Here is a 21244-nt window from a genome sequence, read left to right as displayed (position 1 = left end):
CCAGAAATAAATCTGTTACATTCAACCCACGGAAACTTTTGAATACATTGTTGTATTTTTCAAAGTTCAAGACCCAAATTTGAACTTTCAGTTTCAATTATATTTACAAATGATCAAAACTATTGACCTGGATTTGGCTCCATACATCTCATTTGGTAAACCAAAGTCTAAATCACCAACAAATGTCTGTTTATCCGTCACCATTGTAGTCTTAGCCGGACGCCTGGCCACTGCTCCCAGCTATGTCGATGCCTGTGTAGTTTCTTTTCAGGGGTTAACTGATCACGGAGATTAAGTACAGGTTTCATTTTGTTTATTTACAGAACACATCAAACAATCCATCGTCAATATACAAATAAACTGTTCACATGTGGCATGTTATACACAGAGGCAGAGTATTGTATGAGATAAGTATGAGGTACAGATAATAGATAACAAAGATAACAAATGTGTACATAATCAATGTAAGAATACCAACAGAGCTGTATTGTGGCCGTAGAAGTTGAAGGAATACACCATCATGGTCACCATCGCATATATACAATGTCAACCAGCTATCAACTGGGGTATAAACAGCTTTAGCCGCTTCATCTTGGTCCCAGAGGAAGTTATATTGTAAATGTCACCGACAGATGACTAACGAGGTGTACGTCAAATCCTAAATTTATTTGTGCAATTCAAACACTGAGCGCTTTTCTTTCTTCAAAGAACTTTTAAAACACGAACACAACTGCAGCAGTTCTTCTCTCCATATAGCAGCCTATGGCCTTTTAAAAAAAAAAAAATGAAACTTAAATGTACAAAAAATCAACGATACTGATATGTTTTTGATGCGGAAGCACTGCGGTGCTGTTAATGGCCATGAGCCCCCCAAAGAGGGCAAAATAAAGTTTGGCAACTTTGAGTGTACTATCGTGTACTATCTCCTACGCAAAGCACTGATGCGTTTTTAACTAACTCATGTCAAATCAATATATATTAGGGTTTCATTAAAATCATTTGCTATGGTTTCTCTCATTGCAACACATACGGACACACACACACACACACACACACACACACACACGCACACACACACACACACACACACGCACACACACACACACACACACACACACACACACACACACACACACACACACACACACACACACACACACACACACACACTGGTCATATTCACATACATCTTAAGAAGAAAAATGATTTAACAGATTCAGAGGAGCCACACACATGCTGTGCATGTAGAAATGTCCGTGGTTTAAAAAAATAAACATTTACATTGCATAGATAAAACAGGATAATCCTGTATGAGATGTAGCCTGTCCTTAATCCAAATGATACATATCGGATGCGCTGCTTTTCTGCATTTTTAAACTCCACAACAAATAACCTCCCGGTGGACAGACGCAGCACAGAGGCGCGTCTACATCGGCTACGACTTTACAGAATGTTAACAGCTTAAATGAAGATTGTTTTGGTTAAATATTGGAAAAAGGTAACATGCAGCAAGGTACGGTTTTCTTGATTTGTCCATGAAAATGCAGCCTTTGTGTTATGTGTCATAAAATATCTTTAAAGATTATATCGAACGGTATAAGTCATTACATTTGGATTGGTTTTATTATAGTTTTGTTGTTTTCGTACTTTACAGTTCATTTTACAGGAAAGAAAAATAACAGCAGAGAAGTTATTTACACGTTTCTACTGAAAGATGTAATTAAATGTCCTGGTGCTGGTAAGTGATCATTATGTACGTAATATCCAGTTAATGTCCAGGGATAGCGTCACCATCTTCAGTCTTTACGTTGTGTCCTTTGTTCAGTCTTTATTTCTTCTTTCTACGAGTAAAAGTCTGCCCCGGCGACCGGCGACAGTCCGAGTCAGACCTACTTGCTCTTCTGCGAGCCAATCATCACCTTGGAAACAAAGTTGACGATGGCACTCGCTGGCTGCTCGGGGTCATGCTCTGCAAACAGGTGACACACATTGTCCATGGAAGTGCCAGTTTTCCTCGCCACAAAGCCAAAGATCCTGCAAGAGGTGGAGAAGAACACTGTCATCTGCCTCAAAGTGACCAAGTCCCCTTTAAAAAGAACTGCTTTCATGCTGCCCTGGTTGCACCTGATGTACAAAATAATCATCATCTACTTACTTTGCTGAAGGGCAGCCATCTTTTTTCCACCTGTGAGCAGTGAAAGGAGGATGGTTATGGGCTTTGCAGAACTTTCCAACTGCACATTCTAAATTAGCAGTGACAATGTGTACAAAAAAAACACAAACATCAGCAATACTCACTTTCTTTCTTGAGGGTCCAATGCACAAAATATGACGGTATTGACATTGTAGTGCCTCCTGAAGAACAGCCTAAAAAAAGACAGGGGGAGTGATTATTGTGAGGAAAAGAAATATCTCCGCATGTGTGTGTATGGTGTGAATATGCCTTGCGTGGCACTCACTTCCTCTGGTTGTCAGTGAGGGTGATCCCCTGGGAGGATACCTTGAAGTGAACTACGGTGGAGGTCGGTGGAGGGCTGGAGCTCAGAGACATACTGGCGGCTTTCTGCACCGCCTGGACGCCTGTTAGCGACTCCATCTCCACGGAGCCCAGGTACCACACATTACAGGCTGCGGGAGCAAATCAGCAGATTCAAAAATACACTCGGATCACGACTGCCGTGAAGTGCAAATGACGGTAGAGCAAGTGCATTCAGTGGCAAGGCCCGTAATAACAGGGGACAAGGACAAAATGTGTGGATGCGCGCCACAGAACACTGTTTTTGTGTCATTGCTATGTCATGGTGTCTATTCAGAGCGAGTGATCTTAAGACGCCTGGTTACCTGCGCCCTGTTTTAGCAACTCAGCCGCGGAGTTGGTGACCGACTGTGAGGTAGTCTCCACAACATCTTCAAGAGGATCTATGGACACAGAAAAGCAAAAATCCGTCTCCGTGAACAAAGAAAGTGACGAAACAGACCAGACAAGCTTTTAAATGGAGGTCTGTGACTGCGTGTGGAGCACTTTACCTCGGTCAGGGATGATGAGTTTGCAGGGCAGGGCCAAGGGCGTGATTGAATGTTGGCAGACCAGCGCGGTTAAGCTTCCTGCAAAAACAACAAGATATCAGATCAATATCACGGTGAGATCTCGTGAGGCTTTATTGCCGCAACTGTCACACACTGTGCATTGTTACTGACGTATACATTTGTGCTTTTAGGTTGCAAGAAGTCCACTTTACGATTTTGTAAGATGGGTTTAGCATTAACATGCATGCAGATTTGAATAGGAACAGCTTCCTGTTTCAGTGTCAAGTGCACACTGAATTGTTTAAAGCATGTGACAGCAGGCCGTGGATAAAGTGCTCGGTGCATTCCTGTGTCACGCTAAGATGCAGACAAACAGCAGACAGCGGTACAACCCGCTGCACACCAACAGAGGGCAGTGTGGTGTGTGTGTGTGAAGTCACTTCACTTGGTGCGGTGCAGCCAAACAGCCAGGAGGTGTCCCTGTTGTTAACCAGCTGTGAAGGGAGAAGTCTTAACAGAGTAGGTACTCACCAAAATAGGGCTCGTTGGGGCAACCCTTCAACCGCACGCCTTTCTGTGTGCACTCAATCAGGAAGTGGCGCACTAATTCATTGGCTAGATCGCCCCCTGCTTGCAAAAAAGCACAGAGAGAAGAGACGAGAAAGAGATGACGACAGATGATCAATTCCTCTTAATAGCCCGCGGTCTGTTTGAGTGAAACTGTCCTGCATCGAACACCCTAGATTTACTCTGACCTAAATAACGGCCCCCGAGCATTTATCTCAGTGCAGCATGTCATTTCCCCAGCCCCGAAGAGTAACCCAAAACATGTTAAATCGCTACATTCAGCCTCCCCGGAGATTAATGGGATTAGGATTCAACAGAAGCGCCTGCGAGGGGGCAGGAGGAGTCTACGTGAGGAATGTCTCGACACAAAGGCTCGGAGAAAGGCCCCCCCGCTCCTTAAGGCGGGTTGAGTTTCACACTTCTGGAGGAGCCACAGTGCTCTAAGCCGAAAGTGTGGAGAAGGGCCGCGTCGCGACGTCAACCGCACAGGTGCCGTCGGGACTGCGTAGGGGTGAAGGCAAACAAAAGGGACAGGTGTGAGTGGGCGGTGAAATTAAAGGGTCGGGCGCCGGGGGTGGGCCGGCGCAGGAAGGGCATCCTCGATGGAATATTGTAAAAAAATGTCCAACTCGTTTCTGTGTGTGATTTAATGTCCTCTGGCCCCTTCTCTGAGTAACACAGAAATGAAGTGTGAATCATCACTCAGTCAGCCTTTGTTTTCATGTTGAAACATGGCCAGAGAATGTTTGGCCAGATTCCTAGAGAGACTTTGTTTTCTTTCTAAAAAAATAAAAAAAATCCTTCCCCCCCGTTTTTTCCTGAATATGCTAAACAAACACACTACCGTTTTGACCCCAGTCCCTGGACGTGTTGCGTCCATATCAGACAGAGTTATGTGGGGCAGACCGCTTCCCAGGAGAAGGCCCTGGGATCAGAGTTGGCTTATGGACCCGGCACATCTTTTGTTCGGGGCTGAAACATTAGCCGAACAACAGGCTATCAGGGCAAAATGGGGTCTGTTCAGCTACGTTGATGCCCGGGAGAGAAACGAGGCGACGAGCTCTCACACACACACGCACACGCACACGCACACGCACACCAGCATGAAGGCAAGCACAGCGGGGCTGTAACTGTAGACGGCTTTGTGTGCGGTTGTGTGATGGTTGATTCCCAGGGAATCTGTACTACCGAACCAATCTGTGACGGGATATCTTCTTCATGATAACAGAAGATGTGGATATTTTTGAATTTTGTCTGAGAAAGGTTAGCCGCTTCCCCCTAGCTTCCAGTTTTTATGCTAAGCTAGGCTAACCGCATCCTGACTTCAGCTCTATACTTATGAACACACGCCGGTTTCTATCTTCTCATTGGAAGCCAGCAAATACTGTGTATTTTTCCAAAACATTATTTCAGAATAGATATGCAAACAATGAACCTTATTTTCAAACCAAATTTGTATAAACCAACTATTCCCATCAAAAAGTTAATCCTCCACGTCTACCGTACCTTTCTTGGTTTGTTGGAGAACTGAGGGCGGAGGAGTAGCCACCTTCATCGCCAGCCCATAAGCCCCCCTGAAGGAATGGCTGTCCCGCACGATGAAGCAACCGGGCTCCTTGTCCTTCAGGACCAAAATGGCTGAGTGAAGAGAAAACATCATTGTGAGTCGGCTCTGTAGCTCTGTTGAAAAGTTTCCTTTCTTTTATTAATTTGGACACTGGAAGCGTACCTTGATCTCTTGAGATATCCGGCTTGTACCAGAATTTTGATGTGTCCTGCACAAATTTTACAGTAACCTGCTTGCCAGCCAGCACATCTGGAAAACAGAATTATTACGCAAAATAATCAGTATATGCTTCATTTGTGTGGGGGTTATCAAGCCATGTGACAGCAGTGATGGTGTTAAGCTTCGTAAGGGGGGTGGGGGGGGGGGCGAGGCTCACCTGGCAGAGGTGAGGCTGTGCCCAGCGTCTGGGCTGAGAGGTCTGGCAAAATGTTGGGGAAGGGAATACTCAGGGAGCTCCCACTGTGGGGACTCGAGAACCCGCTGAGGGCCGGAGACGCCGTTCCCAGCGAATGCTCCCCGTCGGACGCCCTCTTCTTCTCAGGCAGAAGCGGGGGCTGCACCTGGAGCAGCTGTGACTGGCTCCGCCCGTTTACGGAGGTCAAAAGTTCCCTGTCCGCGCCTCCGTGTCCCAGCAGATTGGAGGCGGCGTTGGGACAGTCGGCGCCGTACCCGAGACCCGGGTGGTCCTGCTCGTCGAAGCTCTGTGCTGGACTGCGGCTGAGAGCGTAGCGGGCCGTGCGGTTCCGCTGGCTGCTTCGAGGAGAGCTGTGGGCGTTGGGGGCCGGGTGGATGTGGGGGTGGTGCAAGGGAGGAGAGTGGTGGCCGTAGTCCTGTGGCACGGAGTGCTGCGGCGGTTGTCTGGTCGAGGGATAGCTGCTCAGAGACGAGTGGCGGGTCAGGACGGGATGCTCTGGCCAGGACTGGCTCGCGGAGGAACTTTGAATAGCAGAAAAAAAAAGGATAAAAGATGAAGTTGGTGGCACTTTCATCAGGAGCCATCAAAACTATTGAAGAAGAAGATAACTAAGAGGAAGAGCGCCGAGTCAAATCTCAAGTTAAAACCTGGAAAATTTTATTTATTTAAAAGTTTATTTCATGTATTCCTTTGAGGATCATTACAGTCTCCTCTCCTCAGTCCCAATCGGCCGCCTCTTTATTGTCGGGTGACCTTTAAATCACATGCTTCATTATTTTTGTTTTTAATACACAAACCGTTCCACCTGAGCCACAGCCGCAATATTTCCCCAAAATTTCGAGCGTTTCCGCTCGTCTTAAACACGTGAAAAATGTAGCATGAAAACATGCACATAGGTTGGGCCTCATCTCTGAAGCAGAGGACTTGTAGATTGTACAGTAATTCATGTAAAGGTGCTGCAAATACTCTCGATCCCACTGGAAATCAACACCAGGCTGAAGTTTCTTTAGGAAATTCTATCCTCCGGCATGAAAAACAATGTTCAGTGAAGCTTAAAGGTTTCTGCGTAGGGCAGATCTGTACCTGTCCGTCCACTGAAGGGTCCCAACAATAGAGGCAGAGTGTGTAGCACTTAGCGTCCTGTGGCAGTTGATGGAGGAGTCTGGTAAGCCGTCGCCTCCAACATGACTGATAATCTCTGAAAATCCTCGGGGTTCTGTGTACGAGAAAACAAAATCAGAAATACAAATTCAAGCACATTTACATGATCACATTCACATCGTCAAGCGCTGGTTTTGAAAAGGAACACAAATACATTGAATCTAAAACAAAAATCAACCCAAAACAAACTTAAAAAAGCGAAAATAAGCTGGCTGAGAAGAACTGTGCGATATGGCAACAAGTCCCTTGGGGAGATCTCTGGGTTCTTTCCAGTAACAAACAATCAATATTGGAGTTGAAATGAAGTAAAAACTGTCCACATGGCCATCAATCTACATAAAACCACTCACCAATTACCCTCTGCCACAACCCACCGAGTCAACAAATCAGACTCCGTTGCAGCTAGAAATTAAAAGCCCTCTGACATAATTATCTAAAAGCTTTTATTACAATCAGCCAGAGCCTGGAGCCACCGACGTCTCTCTGGGTTACTTTCATAGGAACGAGAGGCGCAAAGCGGAAAGAGTTGCTTTTTTCTTCTTGTCCCCATTTCCCTTCTGTGTGCACGGAGACACTTTCATGGGGGGGAAGAAAAGTGTTTTTTTTTTTTTGTGCCACAGTAACCATGGAGATGTGGCGATTCTTTCCTGGGTGTCTGAGGTAGCGAGAGGCACAAGCAGGGCCGCCAGTCTGCTCCCAGGCCCTCCGACCTTTAGACTAACTCTAGATCTATGGAAACAAGTCCACAGGAGGTCAAAGTAGAGTGAAAATAAAAAGTGTGTGGGTTGTTCCTGACAATGTGCAATCTTGTGCATCTGCGACAACACTGATCCCAAAACATGCCAAATAAAACACAGCTAACACAAAAGGTGCTTAATACGAGATTGGGAGCATTTGTATTTCCTCTCAAAGGCTCTCGACATGGCGACGGCTGAGCCGGCGGCTCGCAGCCAACAGTGCGAACAGCATTAACGGTGCAAACTACGGCTAAAGTGCTGACAGAGCTAGCAGTGTTTATCGAAGGGGAAGCCGGTCGGTCGGGACGGCGCTATCAGCTGTATTTGATTTAAATTATTTTTTGATTTAATTTGAATTATTTAAACGGCTTGGGGCGCAACATATACTTCAGTTTTCTCCGCTCCGTCTATGATCAAAGAATTCCTAAACAATAAAAAAAAACTTGGATTTGGGGAGTCCAAAAAATGCTGATGCTACAAAGTGCTATGAATGCACAACTCTTCCCACTTCCGACAATCTTATAGCCAGGATGTGTTCGACCTCACACAAAAAAAAAGGCTCAGTTTTAATCTTTAGATCAACACTGTTATGTCTAAAAAAAAAATGTTTAAAAAAAAATCCCTCCAGACCGTGACCACACAGACATTCTCCAAAAAAACAAACACGAAGGGTTAGGAATCTCCCTCCTTTCACATTTATGAGACGTCTTTGTTTTTGGGCCTCAAGTCTCAAAACCTCTAAAAAATTCCACAAACAACAATGTCACTATTATTAGGTAAAGCCAGAGGGAGCTGAAATAGCCCCGCTCTAATGAGACAGTGGATCCACACATGCAGTCGCAGGGCAGACATGAAAGACGACTCAATTAGCTCCCACTCACTGCCTGCACTTTTGTCACCCACTGTCTTTAACTGGTTGAATGGAAAAACACAAGCTCACGTTAAAGAGCGTCTGCACAAAGAAAAACAGTCTTAATTGGTTGTGTTTAGTTCTTCGCAGCAACTTGGTCAACTGTTTAACTTCACTATGATAAAGTGCCTCAAATCCATAGGCTTAGAAAAAAGGTCAAAAGAACCATATTTTTAGATCACAATGGACTGACATTTCTGCATTATATATATATATATATATATATATATATATATATATATATATATATATATATATATGCACCGTGAAATTACACGGGGAATTGTTTTTTATGCCACGGGTCCGTTTCCCAGCGTCTATTCTTGAACACTGACCACTTTCCTTCCCTCAGCTTGAAGAATCTCCATAACGGATTCATACGTTTGCGCTCAAGTTGGCGTTTTGTAGAGATTTGCACCCACCGTGGTCTGTTCTGTAGCCTCCATAAGACTGCATGCTGGGAGATGGCGTTTGCGTGAGGTGGGTCAATTCCGACATACTTTTCACTGTAAAAAAAAAAACACACAAAAGGAGACGAGGACGTGAACATTTAATTAAAACGGGACAAAGAAAGCTGGTCGCAAGCACCTGCAAACTCCCATCACTTACCATAAGGTGTTGGCGGAGAGATGGGGAAGGCGGGAGTGGGCGGAGTCATGTCACTCCCAGCCTCCACCCCGCTGTCCATCTCCGGGCCCTGGGCCCTGTAGTCCGCACTCTCGGTCCTGTACAACATGGGGTGCTGCAGGCAAACAACACACACTTACAAACATGTAACCGACCGTAACAGAACGCTCCATGAGGTGGGAAGGCGCTCGTTGCACTTACCTGGGACTGTGGCACGCAGGGGGAGTACGTCCGCTGGCCCCTGTACTCCTCCGTCACACCCCACCCTGAGGAACAGAAGCCCGGTTGATCCGTGACATCACTTCCTTGGCGACTCAGGATCCGCGTGACGCCCGCCCGTCCGTCACTGGACTGGACAGCTGGATACACACACACACACACACACACACACACACACACACACACACACACACACACACACACACACACACACACACACACACACACACACACACACACACACACACACACACACACACACACACACACACACACACAACCAGATCATTAATATTAGCAGATAAACAGGCATCGCTGGTTTCAGGGAAGCAAAGTACATTTAAAAAATAATAATAACACTGACATAAAAAATACCAGCGCTTCAACCGTTGGTACTTTTTTGGTAAGTGTTACATGTTTTTTCCAACGCTGCATCTTCCTCTAGTCAGAACTATTGAATACCGACTTTGACGGCAACTCTCTGTAAAAGGTTTGGGAATGATGACATTTGAATTAAGCCCGTCCATAAAGTGACCATGGGGCTACTGCATACTACCATGTTTTGAGAGGACAGCTGAGGAATGCCAGGAGGTCTGGCTGGTGGGCTGGAGGGAGAGTGTGTGTGTGTGTGTGTGTGTGTGGTGGGGGGGTCAATGTTGTGACAACTCTGAAGAGTGTTGCCACTCAGCACCAGGGTGTTAATTTGAGCCCTCCCAGCGAGCTCCGACCTCTCAGCCCTAAAGAATGCTAATGGTTGCAGAGGGGCTAATGCCGGGGATCATTACTCACTGAGGCTGGGTGACACTGACATACATACTGGTCCGTGTTCTTTTTCCTCTCTTTCATTAAATACATCAGCGTACTGGAGGTACGAGACACATTCGAGCAATGGGTCTGAATGTTGGGAGACCTTCTTTCTTCTCCAATGACACACTTCCACCGCTATCTTTTCTGTCACCTAATATACCCTCAAGAGTAGAGTCGGGCAATATGAGGATAAACACAGTAATGTGAGGCAACATAGATTTGGCTATTTCCCCTGAGGGGGCTCCTTTGAGGTACCTAGTTGTGTCGGGCCGCTGCAAATCAATGAGCGGGATGACTTTAAGGCTATATTGACAAAGAAACATTCCCATATGGTTACCTTAGCTAGACATCATTTCTCACTTGAATTTTAAATGTACTTTATTATAATATGGTGTTATAAAAGTACATACACTCTAACAGACGAATCGATCCGTAACGCTCATCCATACTAAAGAGGAATCGTACACTGGGACATTCAAGTGCAGCAGGAATGAGTCCTAAAGCCTGGAAATTAGCATTTTTTGCACTTTCGGTTCCCTCGTCTCAAAGTCAACGTGTTTTTTTGGTTTGATGCCTAAAATAAGGTCTGTGTTTAGCACAAGCTTAAGAGATTTTTTCCCATTTTGTTCCACGAATTAAAATATGTCAGTAAATACTCCTCTCGTGAATTTTGAAGCTTTTACATGTCCTAAAAAAAAGCTAGCCGTGGCTAAATGCGACCGCGGCGTCGTTTATAGCCTAGCGTTAGCTTATTACTTGCTGCACGAAAAGTGTAAGTATCAAAAACGTGTGTTTGCCACAGAGTTTATATTCTGCAATAATCCCAAAAATCCAATGGAAAAATCCCATTGGCTCTTTAGAGAGGAAACCAGTGCAATGCTCTGGGGTTGACCTACAACAATACGACGTCCCTGCAGCACTCTATTTGATCCAACATCATAAGAAAAAGCCCAATAATTCATCAAGTGAATATTGACATTAACATATAAGAAATAAGAAGATGAAGAACTTTGCGATGCACCAAATTCTCCTGCAAGCTTTACTTTTAGAGCATCCCCTCTCATCAGTTGCTCGATGTCAGTCCCAGCCCCCTTGGCACATCATAAACACTGTAGCCTTCCTCCTCTATCTCCATCTCCTCTGTTTCTCGCCTTCTTTACAGTAAAAACAATAACAAGATGGAGGCGTGGTGCAATGACGTGACGAGACGGGCAGGAAAAGCGTGAGCGGCCTAGTTACACGGATACTGTAACTTGCGCCACTCAATGTCATCCAACCAGCCTTCCCTCGCGGTGAACCACTTTTGCTGCAACACAGCCGGGCAGAGTGACTCTGAGCAAACGGATAAAAGCCGACGTTAACAACAATCCCGTACTTCCTGCCAGTTATCTGCCAATGAGCAAAAAAAAAAAGTTATTGCCTTTGGCGTTTGTTTCTTGGAATGACGCTTCTCTGTGCTTGTTATGCACGGGCAGGTATGCCTTTTGGATGCGAATGGAAAAAGCATTGCCTCCGGCCTCACTTGTTCCTGTTTTGGAAATTCCTCAGGCCTCCCCATCTTGTGCCCCCCTGCAACCACATGCACGGGTGTGATTCAAACACTGCTACAGCATCCACACAGCTTTGTGCATTTTCTCTGCTTCGCTGGTTCTCAGCCAAAGAAGAAAAAAAATAAAGACTGTTTCATTGCATCTAGTGTGAATGTTCAAGCCAATAGCACCAAACCTGTAGGAGTGAGCCAAATGTCAAAAGGGTCTATTGTCTGTAGCACCGGAGAGAGAGGAATCTTGTAATCTTGAAATTGTACAGCTTGTTGGTAGAAGCGCACACGCAGTGACTGAAACAGTGTTTTAAGATCTTAGAATAGCCTCCTGGGATCTGTCCTGGAATCAGTCTCAACATGAACAAAGTGGAAACTATTACTCGGTGGATATTTACTGTGGCGTCACTACGTTGCATAACCTCCGCCTGCGCGATAGACACAACAACAACAACAGTCAAATGAGAAAACGTACATAAGAACGCATCACCGCTAAGAGCCGGACAGACGGAAGCGTGACGAACGCGGGACGACGAAACGGAGAGCATCTATTTAAGAGATGACTAAACGTCTCATGAAAGAACTAAGCAGTGGGGACGGTCTGAGGGAAACACTTTGATTTAGTAAATACCCGTACGCCTTTAGAACGCAATCACCTACTAATCAAACACAAGAGAGACGGCGATGTTCAGAGAGGTCGATGACAGCTGCTCTCCCTCTCTCCATGTACCGTACAGATCCTCCACTCAGATAGCTGCACAGACAAGTCTGGACGGCGCTCTCTCTCTCCCCCCCCCCCTCTCCCCAAGATTCACACTGAAAACATCTGAAAAAGCTGGCAACAGCCCTGCTATTTCTGCCACTAAAAACACGCCAGGTGGGAGAGGGAGAGGAGGAGTGCTTTCGTGAAACTTAACTCTGCCGTGAAGGGAGGAGGAAGGCCGATGCTGTCGGAGAGGGCCTTTTGGAAATGCTCCGAGCACGTTAATTAAAGCTGTTGATTATGTTTATTAGACGGTTCTAGCAAAAACATCTCCTCTGGTTTCACAATGGCCCGACACACATTTCTTTTTCACAACCGCGCTTCCACACCACCACATCATCACCATCACCACCACCACCACCACCATCACCACCACCACCACCACACCCAGACTGTCCCGACTGTCTTACCTGTCTGCTGTGTGTTTTTCAGGGCTGTTGCGGCGTTATTATCGCCGAATCTGAGATCGATGCCGTTCGGGCACTTGGAGACCGAGCCGTTCGCGCGTGTCCCGCCGTTCCTCTTGAGGGAGCCGCTGTGGCTGGGAACCGGCACAAATGTGGGATCCAGGTCCATGATCAGCTGGTTGAGCTGGTCGATGGAGTTATCGATGTCCATCGTCAGGGACTTGAACTCCTCGTCACGCTGGTGGTGGTTGTTGTTGTTGTTGTTGACCGTTGCCTGCTCCTTGTGCGGCGCCACGCTCCTCAGAGCGTCCGTCGTCATGTCCCTTGCGGGGCCCTGGGGCTCGGTGGGCAGGCCGGCCTTGGGTGAACCGCTCCCTTGCTTGTTCCCTGGGTACCTCTCCGCGTCGTTCCCGTCCTCGGGCATGTAGATGAACTGCTGCGCGGCGACCATCTGCTGCTGGCGGACCCAGGACTGCGTGGAATAGCTGCCCTGCCTGTAGACGTGCTGCTTGGCCGTGGGAGCACTGCTGGGATTAGCGGAGGCCACAGAGTTGCTCCTGGAGCTCAGGCAGCCCCGTCCGGCCTCAGTGTAGGCCCTCTCGTACTCCTCCGTGGGAGGGGGTGCCGGGTGGTGGAGGTGGTGCTGGTTTTGGCTCTGCTGCTGGTGCTGCTGCTGCTGATGCTGATGCTGCTGCTGCTGCTCCTCTCCTCCGGGACTCCCGAAGCCATCCGACAGCAGGGAGTTCTGGCTGCTCTTGTGGCAGGAGGACGACAAGGTCCCTAAGCTGTCCACGCTGTGCAGATCGTGACCCGTGATGACCTCATCGTCCAGGATGTCCGTTTCCCTCTCTCGGGGTCTGGGGTCTCCGTTGATGTGCACTTGCGCCGGGACTATCTGCTGGATGATCACTCTGGGCCCTTGATCACCCATCTCCCCCAGTAAGGGGTCCTCAAGACCGAAGCCACTTAAAAGGCGCTTCAGCTGGACCTTCTCCTGCTGGCTGGGGCCCTGGTTAGGCCGGATGGTGGTGGTGTTGGTGGTGGTAGCGGTGGTGATGTTGGTGGCAGGGGCAGGCGCAGGTGCGGGTCTGTCTGCCCACAGAGAAGTGCTGGACAGGCCCGAGTCACTGCTGACAGAGAGGGCGTGGTCGCTGTGGTCGGGGCTGGAGGTGGCGGAGGTGGTGCGGGCCCCTCTGCCCAGCGTCGCCTCTCCTCCGCCGGGGCTTCTCTTGTTCGCCGCTTTGTCCCGGGTTAGGCCTTGAGAGCAGGGCGCTGCAAAAATAGAAGAGACGCAAGCGCTTCATACGGTCAGCTGGCATGGGCACACGAACACACAAGAGACACACAGACAGCAGCGGGGGGGTGGGGGGGGGGGACTCACGAAGACCAACACAAGCGGCACAAAAACCACACTCCGTCAGCATGCACGGTCCTGTCAGCCCACAAAAACCCCCGTCATTCAGAATCTGTCCTGGACAAAGCTCAATCACACCTCACCTGACGAAGACAACATTCCAGACAATACAGAGCAAACATCAAGACTGCAAATAACTAGGACAATAACACATTGACAGAGAACAAAAAAAAACAGAACAAAAATCACCCAAAATGGTTTTATCCCTCTTTTTAAGGTTCTAAATCAGAGTTTATTCCAAAGACAGTCCACTCATCCTGCTCTGACAACTCCCACCAGCCTTCGAGGTGAACTGCCACGGTGCTAGTGTATGCAGCGCGCGCCGCAGACAAAAGCTTTTTTTTCTCATGCTCGGGTTATATAATAGATGTTAAGTTCTTCAGGCGGCTGTGGATCCTCAGCGTCTGACCCCTTGCATTCCTCACCCTGCCGTGATTGAGCCACCCTACTCCCTCTCGCCTGCCCCTTGACCCCCCCCCCCCCCCACCTCAGCACATGTCCAAACAACCTCCATAATCACTTTTGCAAGAAAGAGTCGAATCCATCACAGAAGAAAAACAACAAAAACATTTTTTTTACTCACGCAAAACGAGGGCCGGAGGAGAAGCGTGCGCGAGCGGCGTTGCCAAGTGAGTGAGACCTGCTGCCTCGCTGTCACTCTCTCCTCAACAACAGAGAGCTAGAACATGACTCCTGCGATTCTCCCTCAATCTGCCGCCTTAAGTACTTGCCTTTCAGTCAAACCATGACTGGAGGATCTGAATACCAGACACGCATGATAAAAGCTCCCCCTCCTCCTCCTCCTCTCCAAAAGCTGCTGTATGTATGGCTTGCCCTCCCCCCCCCCTCGCTCACACGCACACGCTAGTTGAACCTGCATCCGGCCTTGAGCAGCCTCGGCTCAGGCCTCCATGCAGGTCAGTTCCGCCTGGGAGTTTTCCCCAACAAATCCCTCTCGTAACATTCCTACTGGCAAGGTGCAAGCAGGTTTCGAGACAGATGTTTCCCCCTTTTTTCCCCTCCTCAATGCAGGCCCCTCTTCATCTCACTCTGTCACCCCTGTCATCGTGCTGCCTCCCTTTTTTCCCTTTCCCTCCCCCCCCTGGCGGCCACCCATCTGTCTCAAGAAGCAGGAAAGAAAAAATAAATATATCTCTTACCTCCGCTTCCACTGCCAGGTAAGCACACAAGACAATCCCAGTCTCGGGGAAAACAAAACTCGCCGGGGAGAAGAGGCAACGCAGGCACACGAGAGCGGACGTGGCTTTTAACCAGCAGATAATGGTAAGGGGTCAAATCAAGAGAGCACCAAGAAGTTGGCCCCTTGCTTTCTTCCTCTGCTGAGAAGGTGAGAGTGCTTGCACTCCACGCAATGGGGGGGGGGCCTTGAGATCTCCAAATAAGGGCAGAGGAATGTAAACAACTGAGGCGGGGCTTAGGTGTGGAGGCGGGCTGGAGGAGAGCCGTAACCCGACCTCTTGCCCTTGCATGCAGGGGACTACCCCACTGGGGAGAAGAAAAGACCGAAAGAAAGAAAGGGCGGCCTGGAGAGGATCAGAGAGAGAAAACCACATTCCTGCCGCTTCAGACTTTTCTTTGCTCTGTAAAAAGACACTTTTTAATTAAAGCAATCCTCGCCTTCTACTTGAAGCTTCGGAGAAGCAGAAGCCGAGGTTGTTTTTCCCCTCTCCCTCCTTTGTGTGTCATGAAATTGCATGCCTGCCGTTCTCATGAACAATATCGGCGAGTAACAGATGTGCCCGAAACTCAATTGTGGGGTTCGGTGATTGTTAAAAAAAAACTGTTTCACCTATCGGGATTACACTCCCGTTCAATGGTTAACCGAGTGTGTTCCCGACTTAAGAAAATCAGTCGAGCCCTTTATATCTAGCGTTCATCATGTTGGCTGTTGTGGTGTGGCCAGTCCCTGAATAATCCACCAATTACAGTGCAGAGAGCGGTGAAACCAGAACCGTTCCTCAAGCTGCTCTCGCAGGAGGAGGTCTGGTTGTGTACGGATATGCAATTACCCAACCCAGTCCCATTCCTCCTCAGTTACTACCTACTATCCCGCGCCTCCTGAATGCCAAAACCGTGAGTCAAAAAGCATAATGATGATCATCCGCCCAGAGCTTCTACATGTGCCTCTAGCAGAATAAACACTCATACGGAGGGTAAACTCCATTGTGGAGGAGTTAAACTGTGTCATAACGCTTTCTCACATACCCCCTGGCGGCGTCTTGCCATGCACACAGTTTGAGATACTTCAATACCACGAAGGTAAATAAACATTAGAAAACCACAAAGCATTTCCTTGCAGAACCAACATCTCAGTTAATCCAAAGATTTAGGTTGTTTTCTCAATTATCTTTTTGCAACTTTCCTTAAAATTGATGTTGTCAAGAAAAGTGTGCGGTATGACACGGGCAGCACAATACTTGTACAGGAGCAGGGTTGCAGCTAATCAGCTGTCCTCGGTCGGAGGGGTTTCTTGCCGCCATTCCAATGTGAAAGTGTTTTAAAGAGGCAGTCACACCTGTGCCATGAACCCATCTGGAATGTTGGTTATTCAAAATATTTTCCTAATCTTTTTAATGACCTCTTGGAAAAGGAAATGGCCATTTTTATAACGGTCACTGTCTTTGTTGTCCCAAAATATTAGATCATGTTGGACCGTGAATTGGTGGTCTTAGTCTGGTCTGATGAAGTCCCCCGTTTCTATTTTTGCATTGTGTTCTCTATTCTATTGTCTGATTGAGATATTAGATTAGGTTGTTGCTGTGAACAATCTCCATTGGAGTTACATTCTACCAGAGAAAATTTAAACCCCCTTATGAAAACTGATGAGAACATGGTCCGAGAGTGATCCAGACCCGGTTCTGGAAAGACGACGCAATGCATTGAAGCGGCAGCAGAAAGCAGAGAACCAGATATCACGAGCTGTCTGCATGGCTACACACTGCCAGAGGTAGGGAGAAAACAAAAAACTCACGCTAAACTTCACTATCGGATATTCATTTCCGCAGCCTGTGTGGCCCGAGCTACACGAAGACGGCGACCCACAGTAAACAAGCTTTCTGGAAAAGCAATCGTTTAAAACTCAACTCTTCATTCACACGTGGGGATGAGCACACACTCTCAGCGGCGGTCGGAGGGAAGCCATTGAAGTAAATGAGGTTGTCTTTTCACAACCGTAGCACTGCAGTGGCAAGCGTCCTTCAGACTTCCTCCTCCCGACCGGCCTCTGAGTGACAGCCTCTCGGAGTCAAACTGGGCCTGCCGGAGGACTGCTGGTAAGTAGATGCAGAATTCCAAACAAAGCTCCCAGTCTCCCGTCTCAGATGTAGTGTTTACATGAGAAAGCAAGGCTGTAAATATCCCACATGAATGCTTCGGAATTAAGGCGAAGAGAAGATCCTCCTTTGTTAATATCTGTGCTCGGCTTTGATGATTTCTTAAATGTGAGTGTTTAGCTCTTTCATTGCATTCCCAGAAGGTGAGCATAAAACTATATATGGACGTGTTGGGGTATTTTAAATGAAAAATGAAAAGAAAGAAAAAAAGCCAGCTCATTTTCATCAAGCGGAAAGTCGCTTATAAAAACGCTCAATGAATCCTGGGAAAGGGTGGATCTGTGTTATAAAGCTACCACCACGTCGCTCTATTCTGGGAGGTTGTTGTGAATTCTGTGGTTGAGTGGAGAGCAACAACCGCAGCCGGGACGGGACGTCCCAACAGGGTGGCTCAGAGTGTGAGTCTGTGTGTGTGTGTGTGTGTGTGTGTGTGTGTGTGTGTGTGTCTGTGCAGGCGCTACTAAGAGTGTGTATATGTGTGTGTGGGATGGTTAAAGCTTGCCTATTCATTTGATGAAACAACAAAAAAGAACCTGAGAACTGATTGCTCTTCCTCCGAACCCAGCATTCCCTACATACAACAACACTCCTCCCTATCCTTCACGCAGAAACAACACTGCTCGTCGTTGCCCATCGCACAGCAACCTGAAGGCAAAGTGCAGCTTCCTGTCCTTCCCTTCGCTACAATAAAAGCCTCGTCTCCACAGGGCACGCCCGCCCGGGTTGCAAGTCCCGCTCGTGAGCAATAACTCCCGCTAGCGACGCTTGCAACGCAAACTGAGTCAGTGGGTGACTGTGCGCGCATGTTAATGCATTCACACTGCAGCACAGGACCCGTCACGCTGCGTGTTAATTCCCTGAGGGGAAAAGAGAGCTTGTGTGTGAGTGTGCGTTTGTGGGGACAGAGGGAACTTACTGAACATACTTACTAATATTTAATGTCTAAATAACCTCCCTTTGCATACTTCTTCCCTTCATGAAACAGCCATTGATACTTTGATCCATTAGGCAGACCATAGCTTTGTCATAATGTCTTGTGAGTCATGTGGTGAGCGTTATAACCGTACCTTCACCGTCACAGATGTTCTGGTAGGAGTCCCAGCGGATTAGAGGATCTGCTGTGTTGTAGTCCACGATAACATCGGCCCCGTTTTGCCACCTGTCGGCACCTGGACCCAAAGAAATAACACATTTGTTCATACTGCATCTGGATGTTGAAAGGAGAGTGAGCATTTATAAAATAATAGTTGTCATTATCATTTTTTTTTAAAGATATATGTATGGATTAAAGAAACCATACATCATGTGTTCATTTGTGAGCTGTGTTTTTCTGCTAAGCTAAGCTAGCTCCTGCCAGATGCTTCATATTTACTGTACAGACATGTGATATTTTCAGCCAACTCTCGGCAAGAAAGCTAACAAGCGAAAATATTCCTTTTAAAAAAAATAGCCTTAGCACATCATGGGACAATGGGTTTATTCTTCCACCCCTGATGCTGTAGATCAAAATCATATGTACATCCATGTTGGGGCGGAGGGCAAAAATAGCACACTTTTGATCAAATGACCATTCGAATTTTTGCATCACCCTATATAAAGTATACAGGAACTATTTGATAAACACTCAAGCAGATGTATACAACACATGCTGCACACACACACACACACACACACACACACACACAGAGACCCACACAACATAGTTTCCCTCCTGTGGGGCTCTGGGGCAGCACATGCTGTGCTTCTTTACCTCTCTGTCAGCACACACTTCACACTACACTTCCCCTCTGCAGCATTCCACGTCCCTTCTCACCGGGGGTGGGTGGGGGGGCAGAGGGGGAGGCCCGGGAGCACAGGACAACGCGAAAGGGGAACACGGAGAAAAGCTCTGTGTGTCTGCTTTCCCCAACTACCTCTCCCCGTCGCAAACCTCTGAGAATAAAAGCCACAAAGAGCTGGGAATCTACCTGGGATCTTCTCCGGTCCCTCGGAGAACACCAGCTCCACTTTACCATAATCTGCAAATCTGGGATCTGGAACGTAAGCACACAGGAATGCCGTTAGTGTGGCCATTCATTCAGAAGTGGAAAGGATGAATGGTGTAGTCTGCCAATAGGATTCTCTCCCACGTAACATGTTTGGGAAAACAAGTTTATTGGTCTCAAAAGAACAAAGTCTAAATTAAGTCCAGACCGAGCCCCGCAGATGCTGCGTGGAGCAGAGGGGTCGCCGTAAACCAGCGGCGGCGGCACGTTGAGACCTGCTCTCTGTTTTGTTTTTTTTCTACCTTTGTTGGCAGTCTCCATGTCCTCTTTCTCAAACATCAGGTTGTAGCCCTGCACTGCTCCCGTGTGGAACTGCAGCCGGAAAACAACTTCCCGCTCTGAAGTTACGTCACTCTTGTGATAGCATTTAACCTGCAAAACAGAAAATACAAAACTTAACATTGGGATTGCTACACTAAATACTGACGGCAGAGACTCTTGAGAGTTCTTTTTTTTTTCCGCCCTACCATGATGTCTCCTTTCAGAAGCTGGGCAGGCTCCAGGGTGATGCACACACGGCCTCTGTGGCCTGGACCAATGTGACTGGAACACAAACAACAGTGAGTCAGCAGTAGCTCTGAATGAAAATCAGCATTACAGTCAGTTAAACAGAAGGTTGCTTTGATGTGCTCCAATATTCTCTGCAGTAAACAAATTACTGTACCACATGTGTAAGAGCTACTTACTAGATCCCGGATGAATACACGGTTTGCATTCCCTGGTAAACCCTGATGTACGGACGACATACTGAAACGAAACAAAAAAAACTTAAAAAGTTACAAGTGCACTGATAGCATGACCTTTAGTAGCATGTCAGACAAGATACTCATGAGTACCTTCTCAGATTGTTTTGCTCACAGCAAGTGTGATAAGCTGCTGTCGTGAGAAAAGGAGTTTCAGCTACATGACGTGACGTAGACGGTGAAATTAGTAAAAACAGCAATTTACATGCATACACGGCTGTGAGTTCCCATGGGTTTACTGGGAACCCATGAAGAAGGTTCTTCTCCTCAGCTCTGTTTACGCAAGTGCCTCTTCCTGTCTGAGCATGCACGCGTGTTGGAAAAAGAGAACGATATAAAAGAAGAGATAAGTCTCCGTCTTGTTTACTGCTCCGGCTCTGATGTGGTCGTGTCTGGGGTTCTTTTTACGCCGCCATGGTGGCAGCGACTGCATTTTCATTGGGGAGTTGCAGCTGTGTGTTGCGGTAAACAATGAAGAGTTTAACCTCCGGTGGCGTCGAAGTTTGGGATCCCGTGAAGGACGACGCAGTGCAGGAACAGGGGCGAGGCGTTGATCTTCATGGATCCACTCAGAAGGCTGTTGAGGATCCAAACGTACCTGACACCAAAGGACAACAAAAGGTGGACGTAAATAACACAGGACTATTGTAGCTATTCCAACAACGAAAAACTAAACCTTCAAGGGTATCACATTTGCTGTTGGGCAGTCCAAATTGTGTCGAATAGTCTTGCTCACTTCTTTTAAATCACATATTTACTGACCACAACTTGGTGTTGACTGCTTGTGTTCAGGGGAACTCCAAAGCGAGACGATTTATCATAATTAGGGCATCACAGGGCCGAGATATACAGGCCTTTAAACCCTACAGTGGGTCAACAAACACTGGATCCTACACTTACCATAATGGAACTTGAGGACTTTTTTTTATTTGTTTGTCCCTG

At 47.4% G+C, this 21244-nt stretch overlaps 1 protein-coding gene across 1 annotated transcript in view; it reads right to left on the bottom strand.

Moving 5' to 3' along the window:
• Positions 1–303: 303 nt before the first annotated feature.
• LOC306705858 (tensin-3-like) overlaps positions 304–21244 on the bottom strand; it is a 31337-nt gene continuing 10396 nt past the window's right edge. Inside the window, exons 7-27 of the mRNA XM_079172720.1 lie at positions 20788–20900; positions 20246–20306; positions 20027–20102; positions 19802–19931; positions 19482–19547; positions 18582–18683; positions 12751–14019; positions 9213–9370; positions 8994–9126; positions 8807–8890; positions 6660–6792; positions 5538–6097; positions 5324–5410; positions 5101–5232; positions 3559–3654; positions 3028–3105; positions 2842–2919; positions 2460–2628; positions 2299–2367; positions 2156–2185; positions 304–2034 (exon numbers count right to left, since the gene is read on the bottom strand). Coding sequence (XP_079028846.1) covers positions 1890–2034; positions 2156–2185; positions 2299–2367; positions 2460–2628; positions 2842–2919; positions 3028–3105; positions 3559–3654; positions 5101–5232; positions 5324–5410; positions 5538–6097; positions 6660–6792; positions 8807–8890; positions 8994–9126; positions 9213–9370; positions 12751–14019; positions 18582–18683; positions 19482–19547; positions 19802–19931; positions 20027–20102; positions 20246–20306; positions 20788–20900 — 3769 coding nt within the window. The 3' untranslated portion in view covers positions 304–1889. The remainder of the gene's footprint in view (positions 2035–2155; positions 2186–2298; positions 2368–2459; positions 2629–2841; positions 2920–3027; positions 3106–3558; positions 3655–5100; positions 5233–5323; positions 5411–5537; positions 6098–6659; positions 6793–8806; positions 8891–8993; positions 9127–9212; positions 9371–12750; positions 14020–18581; positions 18684–19481; positions 19548–19801; positions 19932–20026; positions 20103–20245; positions 20307–20787; positions 20901–21244) is intronic.

This window comes from Pholis gunnellus (assembly GCF_910591455.1).
Source record: "Pholis gunnellus genome assembly, chromosome: 14".
Taxonomy (NCBI): Eukaryota; Metazoa; Chordata; class Actinopteri; order Perciformes; family Pholidae; genus Pholis; species Pholis gunnellus.
This window is presented reverse-complemented; position numbering and strand designations above follow the sequence as displayed.